We start from the raw sequence: 18,094 nt of genomic DNA on the forward strand, positions 1-18,094 counted from the left end.
ATTTATTATGCTTTCAACCCACACATAAAATAATTGGTGGTCCTAAAGCCTCTGAAAAACAAAATCTATCTCTTCCACTGCTAACTATAACCCATTCTCGTGTGCTTTTCTTTTGTGAAGAGTTTCTGTCTTCTGTCAGCAAAAGAGGAGGGGAACCCTGTCCTGAGAACCATGAAACCAAATACCAGGATGGCTCTCCAGAACGCAGTCACACGGAGGTGGATGAAACCAGAAAACCATTTTGATGTCACTGACGTGGGTGTCAAAGAGTTCAGACAGCCTATCTACTTCCAGTTTCTCACTGAAAGAGGAACTCAAAATTGCTGAGTCTCTTGCCGTTGGAATACTGTAGAACCAGGGTTCCCAAGCTAAGGGGGACATGTGACAAAATATATAATACAATAGATAGAATATAGAGTAATATAACATATCCCACCAACATAAGACTTCCCCCTGCCTTACTGCCAAGAAAGCCCCTTGAAGTTACTCAGGGGCAATGAGGTTTCATATAGAAGCTCAGGAACTTGCATAGACCCTCCCATGAGTGGTAAATTTCCTGGATGGAAATGAGTAAGAAGAATATACTCCAAGGCCTACTCATCATTTGCACCTGTCCACCTCCAAGTCCTCATTTCTTAAAATAGGGACAATCTCAAAAACAGGAGCCTCAGATGAACCCCACAAGACTAGGAAATGCTTGGTCATCTCCAATGCTTGGTCGTCCTTCTCTATGAAGCTGCAGGGCCTTTTCCATAGACAAACCTTTGCTAATCTGCATGATTCACAGAGTAGAAAGGCTGAGGTCTTTAGAATACACCCATTTTTCCAAGACACTAATCAAAAAGTTATAACTCGAGCACGCACACAAGGCAAGGATAAAATACACTCAAACTACTCAAGTAACAAACACCTAATGTTTATTAATAAATTAGTACACTTGAAGGCATTTTCTGATATCAGTCCCTCACCGCTACTCACAAACCCCACCCACACAAAAGGAGTCCATACCACCTTTGCATTAGAATCCGGCAACTGAGCATTAGAGAGCACGTTTATAAATGGGAGCATAGTTGCAAATATATCAGACAGAGTTCTTACAGCTGCAGCCAGTTTTAATTGAAGTGATTGAATGTTGAAGGAAACCCACTAAGACCAAGGCCTTGAGGGCAGACTGGACCTATCGACTATGTGTGTATAAAAAACAAGACATCTTTTAAAGCAAAGCTGGGCAAATTCCCTATGGAAAAGGTGCCACCGGCACTCAATTGTGACTTTCCAAAGTGCAGCAATAGGTTCCAGAACAGCTCAATCCCTAAAAGATGACATTCAAGTTCTTTGGTGGCCCCGTTGTCAAGCCACTTAAATAACAAGTCCTGATGGCTTGAGGATTTCATGTCTCCAGCCCAGAGCATATTAGCGTAAGAAGAGCACAAGGAATCAAGCATTCTTAACGGTGTCCAGGTGAAAACCATACGGTCAGCAATAGTGTGGTCAAGTTTCAGCCATGAATATGAACTATACAACAAGGCATATTAAAAAGATAACTCAAAATCTAATTGCATTACAGTAACTCAACAGGGTCTTACATTTCCTAAACCCTTGAGAAAATTTGTAAATGACAAATAATAATAAAAAATAGTAATAATAAAAAAGTAGACATGGATGTTGTGACATGAAGACTGCTTACAGGATTCACAAGATGCCATTACACTTTTAAGAAGTTGACAGCCGCACAATCCAGTGTGCTGGAAAAGTCACACTGCATTTGTGGTATGCTAAGTGAATTTAAAGTGCACAGAACAATTGTGAAAATACGTAAGAAGGCAAAACAGAGAAAAAAAATATGGAACCTAAAAAACTTTAGTGGTGGGTATGCTGCAACAGTTACACCTTGAAAAGGCTTATAAACCAACTTCCCAGAAGGGTTTAAAAAAGAAAGAAAGAACTCAAAACACTGGCCATGTATTCTGTTAAACACACTCACCCACATACACCAAAAAACAAAAAAATCAAAAAAGAAAACAAAACCAACCACCCTGCCACTAAAATTGAGGAATTTCCAGAGTGTAGTGTCCCTCGTGTTCTACAGTAAGTCAGGAAGATGGCTATAAACAGAGTCCAGGAGGGTCTGGCTGGCTTCCTGGCTCTTGACTCCAATAATCTCAAATAGCCGGTCCAGCTTGTCCTCAGCCTGCGGAATCTCTTCAATCACGCGCAGCTCCTCAGGATTCAGAATGTGGAGCATGTCATCAAAAATAGGCTGCAGGTCGCAGGGGTCCAGGCGTACCTGCCGCAGTACTGTGTCTTTCTTTTCTGCAGGGAAGAGAGGGAGTGGAAGGAGATAGCTGTAAAGGAACTGTACGGGGGCAGGAGGAGAGCTGGAGTGACAGCTACCCTCTCCCCAGACTCTCGCCTCCTGCACCCCTTGAGGTGAGTGAGTGAGCCTCTGGCACATTTTCAACAACACAGCAGTTCTTATTTGCATTGCACATAAGATAACCAGCAAGATTTGCCTAAGAGAGATCAGACAAGGATCTGCTCCAGTGGGTTGTTGATGTATCATTAACATGACATTTGCCTAGAATTAAATGACTTCTAAATTCTTCTTAAACTCAAAGGGAGAATGCAGAAATCCTTAAAACCTCTCCACTCTCCCATGGCAGTGTGTTTACTAAATAAAGATATCAGCCAGTCCTTTTCCCGTCAAAAATTCCAAGTCAATGTAATCTGCTTATCTGACTTTCTAATTACCCTGCAATATTTTTAAACTAAACTACTGAGGGCAAAAGTACGTAAATAAGAAAATATTGCTTTTTGCGTCATACCTTTAATGGGGTGAGGAACAGTAACTTTTATTACTATTATAAAAAGCTTTCTCTAAAATATAAAACATGAACTGTAAACCAAAATATAAATCTTTTATATAAATACAAAATAAATGAATATAAATACATAAAGTAGATAAAATATAAATATGTAAAATAGAACACAGTTTATAAATATATAATATATAACCTTTCAAGTAATATATACCTGGAATTTCCCAAACTAGGAAATTTATAACAAAAATCTATCATCAACATAATGTGCAATTCCCTACCTTGCTATTAAAACTGAAAGTGGCAAATTATTTACCCAAAGTACCAATCCATAATGTTTAAAACCTAGTTATTTACAATCAACTGTAACAGAGTGAATTTTAATTTGTCACTAAGCCCTATACTTCAGACTCTCAAGATAGGTTATACTTACTTAAATCCTTGGATTCTGGCAAGCCTGGTAAATAATTTTCAAAAAACCTGCCAGACTGCATTTTATCAGACCTTCCCTGAAACCCACATTTGATAGCATCATGAGGATAAAGGGTGACCGATACTCCTGGATGCTGGCTCTCGGCCAGGCAGTGGGAGCTGTAAAGATTTTCTAGGCGAGTCCCCACTGACTAATGACATGGTCTCTCTCAAGCCAGCCTCATCTTGGAGTCTAGGACAGGTCTTCCTGGGCAGGTCGTTCAAAGGACTCAACCACAACTGGACTGTGGAACTGGCGAGGGAGAAATCCCAGCGGCCCTTTTGGGGGAGGCATGAAGAATGAACGCCCGATGCGAGCCGTCCTGCCCTGGTCCGTACCTTTGGTAATAAAGGAGCCCGTCCTGCTCAGCGCCGAGGAGCCGCTGGATGTGGAGTCACAGCGAAGAAGGGGCTCGGACTCGTCCACGAAGAAGCCCTTGTTCTTGTCCAGCGGGGAAGGCTCCACCGTCAGCAGGGTGGAATTCTCAAGTTTCGTGTTGGGGCTGGGGATGGGGCTCGGGCTAAGTGGGCTGGGACTCATCGGGAGAGCCAGTTTCTCAGTTTCCAGCTGTGAGAGGGAAGCAAAGAAAATTATCTTTAATGCTATCCTTCAAAAGTTATACAGAAAACAAATGAAATTAAAACCCCTTCTCAGGAGCTATTTTTTGTTCCATTTAATATTTTACAGATACATTCTCCCATGTTGACAGTCCATAACTTATTATATTATTGCTATACACACATAGTTTTAAACCCTTTAAAAATATGCATGAGGATATGTGTGAGTATCAAAAATCAGGAAGCATAGACACCAAGCTGTTGGCTCACAGGAGTGGAACTGGACAAGGGCGTGAGGAGGAAGACCTCCAAAATAAAACATAATTGTGTAGAGCTGGAAAAGGTCTGATAAGAGCTAGTATATTTCCCTCTGTCCTGGGTTGAATTAGGTCCCCCCAAATTCCTACATTGAAGTCGTAACTCCCTGTACCTGAGAATATGACAGCATTTGCAGATAGGACCTTTAAAGAGGGAATTAAGGTACAACTGGTTCCTAATCGAATGTGACTGGTGTCCTTAAAAGAAGAGATCTGGACACAGACACAGAGGGAGGGCCATGTGAGGGCACAGGGAGAAAACGGCCATCTGCTACAAGCCACGGAGAGAGGCCTCAGAAGAAACCAACCCCGATGACACCTTGATCTCAAACTTGTAGCCTCCCGAATCGTGAGAAAATCAATTTCTGTTGTTTAAGCTCCTCCGTCTGTGGTACTTTATTATGGCAGCCCTAGCAAACTAGGGCAACTCGCTCTTTCCAGGTAAGGAAAATGAGGCCCAGAGCAGTGAGGTGACTTTCTCAATTAAGGGCTCCCACCTGCTGAGCGGCAGCACTAAGACTAGACCCAGACCCTGGCTCCCATTTCAAACTAGCTTAGCAATTAAATAAAACTGCTTGAAAGAATGAGAACAGGAGGACACCAGAGTAAAAGCGGCTGGAAGCAGAGAGTGAGGACCACTCCACTGGAGCCACTGTCTCGGCTCTAAGGATACAACGGAGACTGTGAAGCTGGCATTCTGGAGCGGAGGTCAGAGAGGCGGTAACAAGTAAGCAAACAACCAAGATGGTTTCAGAGGCAGATAGTGAGCTTCATGACCACTCTGGCTGATGTGTGGAGAACGGATTCCAGGGAGGCAAAAATCAAAGTAGGCAGAGCAGTCAAAACGCTGCTACAGAGGCCAAGTGAGATACAATCATGGCTTGTACCAGGGGTACAGTGGAGATGAGAGAAGTGCTAGGTGATATCAGCCCATTTTATAGGTGAAATGACTAAGGCCCAGAGAGGGCACCCAGCTACTGGGAGAAAGCCAGTGCTCAACTCCGGTCTGCTTGACATCTTTCTTTGGCCCCATTTGGCCTTATACCTTAGAACTCTGGCAGGCACTCGTGGCATCTCCTAGTCCATTGACTTTATCTTTTTATTGGCTCTTCCGGCATGGATGAAACTCTGGGAGCCAGGTGGCCAGATCACAGAGGACAAAGTGCAGGCAGTGATGTGTACTCTTCCCCAGAACTGTTAATCACTGCTCATCAGAACCCCCATGACTTCACTCACACATGTCAAGTTCCTCAATCAGGAAGACATTGACCCTCATTTCAAAGAATTACGTTGAATAATTGTGAAACACACAAAGCAAACACAACTGCCTCTTTTACAACCTTTAAGGCCTGAGAAATTCTTGCAACTGATTGCAGATTCTGAAGACCACACATCCAATGTTCCAACAGCATTTTTCTTCTGTACAGCCACCCACACCCTGCTTCTGCTTCCAGTGCAAGTTTAGGACTCAGATAACACTCATTGCCAGTGGCCCCCTTCTGATCCACTCACAAGTTTTAGGTATACGCTTTAATAAAACTTTTAATTCAATGGGCCCTGGCATGCGCCCCTCCTCCCTAAAAATGCACATGGCCATTCATGCCAACACACATTTTTTTTATTCATTCAAATAGACAAAGGGCACTTGTCTACACTCTCGTTCTCAGGGACATTACATTGGATGACATGGTCAGTCAATATAGTGCACTGTTCTTGCTTAAAAAAGAAATTCCCGCCCACAAATCGCATGCCAACAGGCTAAGAAGTCCACCCACCTATTTCCTGAACTCAGTTCAAAACTTTAAATATTTAACTTTTTCCCCACTTTTGTCAAAGGATCCTATCTGTGGAAATTAAGCACATGATTGCCAACATAATTCAGAAAGGCAGAATGGTGAAGTGATGCGCTCTCGTAATTAACAAGTCAAGTGAATATAAAAACGCCCCTAGGAATGGTTTTGGCATCAGCACAACAGAGCTAACAACTACAGCGAAAACCAGGAACCACTGGATCATCATCTTTCTAGAAAATCTATTCAGCTGCTAAGTTTAGCTATCCCTCACTTCGTGCAGGATACACAGTAGCTGGATGCATACCAGATTCCTCTAAAGTTATCTGCATGGTTTCTTATGAGAAAAAAAAAAAATTGCTCCTGGAAACTAACTCCTTTCCTGCTTGTCCCTTAATATTTACAATATTCATCAAAATTGGTTGGCACTGCAACTCAAGCATTGTGTTACCTGTGATATCTCTAATCAGAAACTGAGTCATCAGGATGCGTGGAATAAATTAATTCTTTATTTTATTCATTCAGAAAGTTCATGATTCAGTATTGGGTTTACAGCAAATGAAGAACACTTATAAGATGTAGATCCTCAAAGAGAAAACAAATACTCTAAACAGGAAAACCAGATTTCCACAGAGGAGGGTCTTAGCCTCTTGTAAAAGCTTTGAACAAAACTTATCAAAATATTCACAAAACAGATTATGAGTAACTTGATTTATTCCTTATGCTTCTTTGAGCTTTCCAAATTCTCTCCAGGGACATATTAACTTTTATAATTACAAAAACAATGAATGTTATTTTTACAAGCAGTCACCAACTGATAAGTCTCTTTTCCTTCTGCTAACTTGAAAATGTTGTGGCTGCAGCGGCTCTTATTTATCTTGGTAGCCAAGGAGGATAGCTGAAGATCACCTCCTTGGCTGAGCTCCTCTCTATACTTTTCTGAAGTGTCCATGGGCACAAAAGGGCAACAACCCCCAATTTATTGCACAGAGGCAGATATTAAGACTAAAAGCGGACTCTGGGAAAAATTTGGCCAGTGAAGGCAATGTAGCCACCAAATATTCGAAGTTCCTTTGGAGAAACTTGAAAAGCACAGTTCTTTTTGTTTTATAAGCGTGAGGTAATCATGTCAACTTGGAAGACTTACTTGAGAAATGAGGTAGACAGTAAGATAGACCAAATGAGGGGGTAGGAAAGGGGGGCGGATAATGAGGGGACCTCCCCAAACAGCCAAAAACAGAGTGATTCTGTCGTGTGAACTTCAAGAGCATACAATTTATTTTGGCCAAATGAGCCCCAAATGTCATCCTGGTTGGTTTCCATTCAAGGACACTTAGTCCTTCCAGATACTGTATTTATTAGTCCAAACTGATAAGGGAAGGGAGAGAAATGGTTCACCTTACTCAACAGCTGAGTCACACCTAATGTTCCATTGCTGACCTATTTTCCTTTCTGATTACCAGAACCATGGAGGACAAGGAACCATGCAAAGGAATTAGGTAAACAAGGTATTGATTGAAACGTATGGGCTTGAACATCTCTGAGCTACGGGTCTGCAGCAGTGTTTGAGAGAACAATGATTAACTTCTATTTGGCTTGAACTGGAACGAGCCATTTCCAGCCGTGTCGTTGCCACCCTCCACTCCTACCTCAACCAGGTTCCAAGACTGAAGCGCCCACTGTGGGCAGTCAACCAAATCACAACTTGAAACGGAAGCTCAAAAATAATTCTCCTCTTTTAATATCAAACTTCACTTCCCTGTGGACTGGCCTTTCCTAGGGTGGTATTACTGTGGAAGGTTGAAGTGTTTCGCTAGCCCCTAGCGATGGTGGAGCCATGAATGGTAAAGGAAAATCCTTCCAAGCCTTAGTCATGGAAATATATGGTAGTATATAAACGAAAGAAGGTTTTGAGACAACTTTTCTTCTCTCCTATGACCTAGCAGCATTCCCAAGCATACTTTACAAAGAGGAATGGGTGGAGAACTCGAGCCTCAGAAGCTATCTTTTCAGCATGCCTTTCGTGTTCCCCACAGTCAATTCCTAAAAATCAAAGTCATGAAAATCCTGGAACATCACTGCAAGGGAAGAAAGGAAATATACCACTAACTAGCTGTGTGGTCTTAAAAAAACCACTTCCCTTCTCAGACACGTTTCCTTATTTCTAAATGAAAAAAGGTTAGATGAGGTCACCTCTGCCCAAATTACATCTTATTTATAGTTTGTCTTACCATTGCTATTTCATGGTCCCCTCCCCCTCTACCCTAAACCCCTTTCTCCTTCCAAGTTACTCCCAACTGGTTCACTCAACTAAGATTTACCACCGAGTTATTTTCAATTACTACCCAATTACAATCTCCCTGTGGTTGCACAATCTGTTTTCATAAAACTAATTAACAACTTTGATGCATCAGCGACGCCCTGAAATGAAGCATTAATTACCCAGCCTGGATGCCCCTTTCAATCTGCTAAAATGGTTCAACTTAACCCCTTGGCTCCTGGCACTACCCAGTCAGATTCCACCAGGCCCCTTCCTGCCCCACCTGTAGCCAGATAGGCCTGAAAGACTCAAGAAGAAAGCTCCTTACAGTCAAAAGTCACCCTTTCAACTGAACTTTGCCCTCAGAATTCATCCAACACTTAGAAAGAAGGAAGAACTTTATGTCACATTTTTGAAAATTTCTATCACTTTAAGGATGGTTTTTAAAAGTCCACTTGCCAAATTCAATGGAAATTAATTGCTCTTCCATCTGAAGTTGACCAGTTTGTTACTCAGATCCAGTAAACAAAGAGACTTTCAAGAAATAAGCCATTATCAATTCCATGCTAAATGATTCAGCACGAAATACACATGCCCCATTTGCTGTTAAGGTAGCTCTTATTAGCTCCATTTTACAGATGAGAAAATTGAGGCTCTAAGAGGTTTATGTAACCTGCCCCAAGGTCACAGAGCCAGGATTCAAGATAAGGAAAGTAATCCTCTTTGCTGAGCTATGACACTTTCCTGTCTGGACCCACTGCAGTTAGAGAAATTGACAAACCCTGTAAACTCAATAGGAGCAATCACATGACTGCAAGGAGCTGCTCTGGCCCCTCAGCCACAGTGAAGGGCCGGGGCAGTGTCTGCAAGGACCTGTAACTCAGCGGCAGAGCTTATGCTCTGCCTGGATGACTGCCCTGAGATACACATGAGAGATTCTGTAAATACCAGACTCCTCAACTGTAGCCAATAACTTGTTTTCTATTTGAAAATATTTCAGACCCCAACAGACCAGTGACCGTTTAAAAAAACAAACAAATTCAATTTCCACTAAAGGTTTATCTCAAAGGAATTAGTCACAAATACATAACTACAGCTATTTAAAGATTATGATATTATCTCAAGCTTGTTTCCCCTGCTCTCCCAGCTGTCCGTGTAATCAAGATCAAATTAGATTTCATGACCTCCTATAGGTCCATGTAGGAATGTAAGATTGGGCTCTGACAAAAATAATTGTATTTTTAATTCTCTTTGCCATATAAGCATCTCTTGATATCTGACTCTATGTGGTCCCTCTGTTTAGAGACAGGAATTCAGCCAACAAGGAATGCTTTGTTATCCAAACCTATGTGGTTCTAGGATTTCAGATATAAGTGGGAGTTCAGATAATGAGGGTTACCAGCAAAATTTATCTGAATCTATTCAACTCCTAAGTTCAGATACTGAATACCTGTATACACTGACTTCTCCCTTAAAAAAAAGGAACAAACACACCACCCCCAACAAAAAAGGGAAAAACAGCTAGGTTTCTCTAAAGACCCAGATGATAAGAGACAATGACTTAATTATCCTTCTGAGTGTAAATCCTTAAATCCAACCCCGCCCGAGTAAGGGGTCTTGGCAAGAATAATCTGAATTGACTCAACAAAATTTTTTGCAAACACAAAAGAAAACAGTTAAGAGGGAAATGGGAAGAGGCTGATTCCTAACCTTTAAAAGAAGGGCTGTCAGTAGTAAAAAATCTGGAGGGAAGTCTTGCAAACAGGAACATGGACTGGAAATATACGCACACATGTATCGATAAAGCAAAGATGTCAAACGTGAATACTTGTTGAATCTAGGTGGTAAGTTTATGGGTGTTTGTTGTACTGTATTTTCAACTTTCCTTTGTCTCGTCTTACTTGGCTAAGAGCCAAATAATCTTAAGACAAAAATTCCCCAAACTTTTCCTAGGCTTCTGGTTGTTTACTCTTTCATTGTTCTTCCTTCTTTCCTCTTCTCCAGCTCAGCCCAGACCACAGAAAAGGGAGGCAAGGAGGTGCTTCTATTGCATAAATAGGGAACAGCACTAACACTTAAATCTAAATCATCAGTTGGCAAGTGGACATCGCTGGTCTTATGCTGTCTAGATCTCCCTGGGGTCACTAGAGGTCATGGGACGGAAGCAGGAACAGGAGTACAACGCCAAGGTGTTCTGCTCAGCTTCCCCGGGAACCCCTGTGCCAGCCCACAGAGGCAGCAGAGCTGAGTAAACAGAGCTATATGCACTGCCCAGGTGAGTTGACAGCCAATGGCAGAGCCTGCAGAAGGAACGCATCCACCCAGGAGGCTCATAGGATTAACTTGACCAAAACAATGCCAAAATCACTGGGGAATTATTTTTTAAAGACACCCACACCCACCCTTGATCTGTCCAAGCACAGGATAATGAAAGGATTTTGTTTCAACTGCAACCTTACTTAAGACTCTACTTAAACTTCAGCCCAGGTTAGCTGGGCACGTCTTTCTCCCTTAAGTACCCCAACCTCAAATCAAGGTAGTTGCTCTAGTCTTGCATAATTCTGATCACTTCTCAGTGTTAATTTCCAAACTGAATCCCAAAGGCTGCAAATCCATCCACGTTTAAGTCACCGTGTCAGCAGCCGATCCTTGTCCTAGGCAAGAGAACTGCTCCTCTCCTGGATGCACAGGGCAAGAGCCACAGGAAGCCACAAGTAGTGCTGTACAAAGCTGCCAAAGCCAGTCAGAACCAGCTGACTCCAGAGGGACAGAGGGAGGGGAAGGGGGGGAGGTGCGCCTAGCAGCTGGCGCATGTGTCTGCAAGCTGTCCAGGCTGCTGACATCAACGGTTAATGCTGCAGCCCTGAGCTAACTCACTGACTAGCTTTCTCAAAAGAGGAAGTGAGGATAGTGAGCAAGTGGGCTCTCCTGGTTCAGAGCTGGCGCCCACTCACATTCACACATACCGCCGAGCCTCAGAAGAACACGGCTGCATCAGTGCATTAGGAGAGGGTGCTCTGTAGGAAATGACTTGGGTTTCCCCGAACTTCACTCAGTGAGATCTACTAGGAAGCCCTTCCCAGAAAACAGCCTTTAGACAATTCTAACCATGAAAACAGTTGCACACATCCTACAAGTTTGCCTTAATATATTATGGAGGTTAGAAAGTAATTTCACAGGAAACTCATGAACTTGAGAGCCTTAGTTCAACCTCATCTTTGTGACTTGAGTTTTTTGAACTTGCCAAATTTGACTGAATGAGTATTATTTAATGAAGTCGTTAGTTGGATTCATGCTATTAGAATTAAATATATGTGGTACACAATTCCAAAGGTACAAAAGGGGATACTGTGAAAAACACTTCTCCCTCACAAACTCTGGCTTTAGTCTCTGACTTTCAGGTCTCAGCTACTCAGTTCACTGTTGGGTGGTAACTACTGTTATACCAATTCCCTCGCTGTCTTGCAGAGAAATCTATACTTATACCAATAAACAGGGACGTATATTCCCCACCCCACCCCAGCTCTTATTTTTTATATTTTTTTATAACAGGGTGGCACAGTGTACGTACTGTTCTGCACCTTGCCTTTTTTCACAGAAAAACAGCTCTTGAGGTTAGCACATAAACAGCTGACACAGTCTTTATGACAAATGCATACTGCTCCACTGTAGGGACGTTCCATAACCGACATAACCAGTTGGCTATTGAAGGGCATTTGTGTGGTTCCACTTTTTATTATCACAAATGATGTTATAATGAACACTTGCACCAATCTGCACATATGTGGGAATACATGTAGGACACACTCCTAGAAGTAGAATGTCAGTGGTCAACGGACATGGACTTTGGTAGATAATGCCAGATGGCCCTCCACAGGGACTGGGTACTGAACACCCGTACCACGACAGATGCTATGCCTCTTTCCCTGCACCCTCACAACGCAAGAATGCTGTCAGACCTTTTCCTCCTTGCCAATCTGAGAGATTAAAATTGCATCTCAGTGTAGGTTTCAATTTGAACTTCTCTTATTCTGAGCAAGGTTGAAAAACCTGTATACCTTTAAGAGCCTTTTCTGTGAACTGTCTTGTTCTTTTTTCTTTCAGGTCCATTTTTCTTTTGGGTTCCTGGTCTCCTAATTTTTTTTTTTTTTTTTAAGATTGGCCCTGAGCTAACATCTATTGCCAATCTTCCTTTTTTAAAAATTATTCTCCCCAGGGGCTGGCCCCGTGGCCGAGTGGTTAAGTTCGCACGCTCCGCTGCAGGCGGCCCAGTGTTTCGTTAGTTCGAATCCTGGGCGCGGACATGGCACTGCTCATCAGACCACGTTGAGGCAGCGTCCCACATGCCACAACTAGAAGAACCCACAACAAAGAATACACAACTAGGTACCGGGGGGCTTTGGGGAGAAAAAGGAAAAAATAAAATCTTTAAAAAAAAAAAAAAAATTATTCTCCCCAAAGCCCTCCACTACATAGTTGTATATTCTAGTTGTAGATCCTTCCGGTTGTGCTATGTGGGACGCCGCCTCAGCATGGCTTGATGAGTGGTGCCATGTCAGCGCCCAGGATCCAAACCAGTGAAACCCTGGGCCGCCGAAGCAGAGTGCGCGAACTTAACCACTCAGCCATAGGGCTGGCCCCGATGGTCTCCTAATTAATTTATAAAAGCTCTTCATTTTTAAAGGAAATTAACCCTCTCTTGCAAACAACTTCTCCCAGTTATTTTTTTTGATCTGCATATGGTGTTTTCTGGCTTGTATATTCATTGTTACATGGTTGAACCTCTCTTGTACGGCTTTTGATTTTATATCATTCTCAGAAGAGACTTACCTATCGTGATTCTAAAAACAAAAAATTTCCCCTATATTTTTTTTCTAGTACCTCCTTGGATGATAAGTCATTTTAACGGTTGGTCATTCCAGCCTATCCGTTGACTCAGCCCAACTATGGAGAAATCAGAACAGAGTTCTGTCTGTGACAATTTTTTTATGGGAAAATTAGGAGTGACAGCTGTCTCTCAAGGAAATGGTGAAGAATAAGCTATTAAATCATTAAAATTAACTCGTGTATAATAAAACCTCCTGCTGAACATAGTGCAATTCCCCAGTAGCAGGTGTACCCGTGATTGAGTCTCACAACAGGACAGAGACGCTCGGCCAAAACTGAAAGCCATTGAGCTTTATCCAGATATGAGTTTTGACTTAAAAAAAAAAAAAGATTAAAATATTATCTCCAGCACTGGGAACTGATGGAGAAAATAAGCTTCTCTTCACAATATTGATTCCGATTTCCTCCCAATGCACTTTTTGAGAAAGCCTTTAAGGGTGTGGATTAAAGGGGTGGAAAATGTCATCAACTAATAGACTAGGCCTTTTCTGAATGCAGAGACACCGTGTCTCAGGGCAAAAATCAAAGCCCTCTTCAAATTCTGTTTAGCAGTGTCACAGAATATATTGCAAGGTTTGGTTCATGTAACGATCCCTCCTATAGAAGTGTCAGCATCTTGAGGGATGTTTGTGTTTTGTGTGTAGTGTCTTTTTTTTTTCCACTTAGTATCTCCAGTGCCTGATACAGAGCTCAAAAATGGGCATTCCATTAATGTCTGCTAAATAAATTGCTTGTGTTAAACCATCTCACCCTTAAAGGCTACTAAAAAAAAAAAGAAAAGAAAAAAAAGCACGTGTAAGGACATGCGGGTTGGGGAGGGAAAGTATATCAATGTCAAGATCCCCCATGAATCTGTTTTCCAGACTTTTCTCCTTATAATGTGTACACCTCAAGCTCAACTACCATATTTCATTAATTCTATGATACATATTTTTTCACATTTTAACATTGCTAAAATACAGATATATGTTAAACTGTGATTGGCAGTATTTTTATTGCTTTCTCTGTGGTACATATAATAATAGTGCATCTTACAATTGACATGGCATTCAATAAAATACAGAAATACGTCATAATTCTAACATCTGCCTATACCTTGCAGGACCACGAAGCTTGCTAGATAAGCAGAGATGCAAAGCAACCGGACAGCGTTTGGGGCACAACAGATACTCAGCAAACGCGGGGTCCCTTTCTCCTCAACATGCATTTATTGAAAGTAGAGTGGTATCATGTGCTCTTGAGGCAAAAAAGGAGAACGTGCAATTCAAATTCCAACATAGAAAACAGTAGCTAAGATTTACTGAACCCCCTGCTGTATGTCAAGTGCAGGACTGGACATTTACAAGCATCGTCTCCAGTATATACGCTCTCTAATCCGCACCAGATCCTTACAAGACAGCTACGAATCAAGGAGTCAAAAGTCCAATTGTTGGATCTGTCAGTCCCTTCCATTAGTTCTTGAAGATTGAAAGTTTGAACTCCAGCACTTGACATGAAGTGGGCCATCAGAACCTCACTCCTGGAGCTTTACTATTGCAGAATGGTGAAAAGTTTCTGAAAAGCTTGTTACTGAACAAAACAAGGCTCTAAGTAAAACAGACATGCTTTTCAGAGTCAAAGGTTTGAGAAGCCCTTAGCGTGAAAAAGCAGGTGGGGCGCCCGAGGCAGAACCCAGATGGGGAAGTGTTGGGGAAGAAGACCAAAACAATCTTGAAAGAAACTACAGACTGGTTTGTTTTTTTTTAATGACTTTCAAATGGACAAATATATGTCTGCTCTTTGTTTTCTATGTATTTTTTGGTGGTTCAAGTACCCCTGCCTTCTGACGATATTATAATTCCTTGTGCACACTCCTTTGATAACATTTGCTTATCCCACTGAACTGTCATTATTTGCATGTGTCGCCATCTCAGTGAGTGAGCTCTTGAAAGGCAGGGACACCTTTCTTCTTTCCATAATACCAGGCACAGAGCTGGTGCTCGACAATAGGTTGTTGACTCACTGAATGAAACCTTGGAATAAGTTAAGTAGAACAGCCTGAAATGTCATTAAAACTCTACAGGCTTATATAGACATCACTTCTTTGTGCACAATGATCACCTTAAACACAGGCATCACTAAGTGCACCTGGGCCTACCGTGTGTCAGCAACCCCTTTAGAATGTCTGCTTCTCCTCACTACCCCAGAAGTTCCCCAGAGCCCATAGTCATATCCTGCAAATTAGGTAACTTGACCTCAAATGACCATCTATGCTCTGTTAATGAGGCAGAGGGCAGGGCTAGATACGTGCAAGTTTAGCTAACATCTTAAGACCTTAGGACAATAATCCCCATTTTCTAAGAGATAGCCAACTGGCAAACTAAAGGCAAAGACAAATTTGAATAGCCAAAAAGCCAACAGTTACATATACAGCTGGTATTTGGCTCAACTCACCCTCACTATATTAAATTTCTGAAAATAGCTGGCCACAAGCAGCCCATAGATAAGGACAGCTGCATGGCGCAGCTGGTGAGCAAAAAGTCAGTAACCGTAGTTCCTTCTGCAGCAGCAGCCGTGGTACCGCCCTTGCCAAAGAGAATGCCCAGTGCTCTTCACACTGTTGAGATTCTCCCAGACGGTTATACAGAGCAAAGCCACCCAGTCTCCAACACTTGGTTGAACGAGAGAGAGAGAGAGAGAGAGAGAGAGAGAGAGTGAGAGAAAGAGAGAGGCACTCTGTCCCTCCTACGTCTCCTATGCTCCCATGTGGTTTCTGGAAAGGATTAAGCATCTCTAACAAAGAATCATTCTAGCACACAAAAACTCAGCAACACTGGCTTCAGGTCCACTAGTGGTTAGATTCCAGTGTCATTTTAATCTATCCAATCTTACGAAGGAGCGAAGGAGGATTAAGATAGCCAGCTCCCCTGCCTGATCAGCACCAATTCTGTACATTCACGAATCTCTGGTCAAAGCAGACAGCTAAAGTAACACTTCATATCACTTTAAACTATTGTGGTTGTTTTTAATATTATCGTTTTTTAAATGTACATAAAATTACTTTTCCTTCCCTTTTCCAAAATGAAACAATAAAGGAATGCTGGAATTCAAATTACAATACTTCCCAACCGTTACTTTAACACCTCCCCTTTTTACATCTCACAATTTAACAAGCCATTAGCTCCCTTAATTCTGATAACCACCTGAATTCCCATTTTAAATAGAAAAATCCAAATCAGAGAAATCATTTGCCTAAAGTTTCCTATAGAGACAAAAAACCGAGGCCTCCCCCACCAAGGGAGACGCAAAAAAAGGAAAGAGAAAGATTGTACTGGTCAAGCCTGTCTGAATATAGAAAAGTCTCTAAAAGAAACGGAAGAAACATACAAAGAAATCTAGAAATGCAGTTGCTCACTTTTGTTTCCCCTTTTTCTGACAGCCGTTGGTTGAGGGAGCAGGCGGCTATCTTCACACATACCATTACTTTTCTTTCTTCACCAGAGAAAAACACCCCTGCCGGCGTAGGAACATTTATTCGCTCAGGCAGGAAGGAATAAATATTTACAGTTAGCTGGAATTTCCAGTTCTTGGGCACTGAACCCACATAGCAACCCTCGTGCTCAACCCTCTGCTTTAAGCACTCTTGGAACTCAGAGCGCCTCCCCATCCAACACTAAGTAACCCTCGGTGCTCAGGATCTAAAGGATCCATTACTTGTATAAGAGTTGGAGTGAGTTAGGAACATTCTTCCACCCCTCACACCTCTAGAGCCTACGAGTAATTGCAACTATTAATAGTAAACATTCATCAAGTGCTTACCGTGGGTCACACTCAGCTAATTCTCACATCACCTCATAGGACACACACTGATGGTGTTGCCATCTTCTCAAGAAAAAGTGAGGCAGAAGAGGCCAAGGAATTTACCATAGCGTCCCCAAAGTGAAAGGCTGCCAGGACAAGAATTGAACCTGGCACTCGTCTCCATGCTGACGTCCCGATTTGGAGCGTTAATGGCCTATTAGTTGTGTACCCAGCACTTCCTCCTCCCACTCTTGTGCTTTTGCTCCCTTAAATCATATAAGCATGTGTAAGCTTCCTTGATGGCACCGACTTTGTCTTACTCATCTTTGTGTTGCCCAAAGTGCCCGGTCTGATATTGCGCACAGAATCTGTTATGTAATATAGATTTAAAAATACCATCACCTCCTCTCCTTGGCTGTGTAGCAGGGGAGGCTTAAACCCAGGCATGAAAGTATGGAAAGAAAATAACTGTCAAGCTTAAATTCTATTTGCCAGCCATCTCTCAAAAACAAAGGGCAAATAATGCAATTTACTTAGTGGGCATTTTCCAGACAAAGAGAAACAGAGTTTATTGCTGGAAACCTACACTAAGTATTCTTTCGGCCAAAGAGAAATGATCTCAGGTAGAAGTTGAAGCTGCAGGAAGGAAGGAAGAACAACCAAAAAGATCAACATGCAGGTACATCTACGTGAATCCTGACTGTGTAAAACCATAATAACTATGTCTTTAGGGGGTTAAGAAATGGGTAGAGTTAAAATTCATGACAACAAAAGACATAATGCAAGAGAAGGATAAATAGAATGACAGTCTTCTAAGGCTGTTGCATTGTTCAGAAATAGCAAAAAGTGTACATTTATAAAATGTCTCATAATTTAAATGTGCATGTCTGAACCCCTATGGTACCAACTAAAATTAAAGTAAAAAATGAGGCCAGCCTGGTGGTGCAGTGGTTAAGTTTCCACACTCTGCTTCAGCGGCCGGGGGTTCATGGGTTCAGAGCCCTGGCATGGACCTACACATCGCGCATCAAGCCATGCTGTGGCAGCATCCTACATACCAAATAGAGGAAGACTGGCACAGATGTTAGCTCAAGGCCAATCTTCCTTGCAAAAAAATGGTAAAGTAAAAAATATACAACTAACAAACTAAAACAAGAGAAAAAGTGGAATAATTAAAAATACTTGATTAATCCAAAAAAAGGCAACAAAGGA

General features: G+C 42.0%; 1 protein-coding gene across 1 annotated transcript in view; it reads right to left on the reverse strand.

Annotated features, from left to right (window-relative positions):
* Window positions 1-900: 900 nt before the first annotated feature.
* Window positions 901-18,094, reverse strand: part of TNFRSF21 (TNF receptor superfamily member 21) — a 66,429-nt gene continuing 49,235 nt past the window's right edge. Inside the window, exons 5-6 of the mRNA XM_070584752.1 lie at window positions 3,630-3,858; window positions 901-2,313 (exon numbers count right to left, since the gene is read on the reverse strand). Coding sequence (XP_070440853.1) covers window positions 2,084-2,313; window positions 3,630-3,858 — 459 coding nt within the window. The 3' untranslated portion in view covers window positions 901-2,083. The remainder of the gene's footprint in view (window positions 2,314-3,629; window positions 3,859-18,094) is intronic.

This window comes from Equus przewalskii, chromosome 19 (assembly GCF_037783145.1).
Source record: "Equus przewalskii isolate Varuska chromosome 19, EquPr2, whole genome shotgun sequence".
In the NCBI taxonomy this organism is placed as follows: Eukaryota; Metazoa; Chordata; class Mammalia; order Perissodactyla; family Equidae; genus Equus; species Equus przewalskii.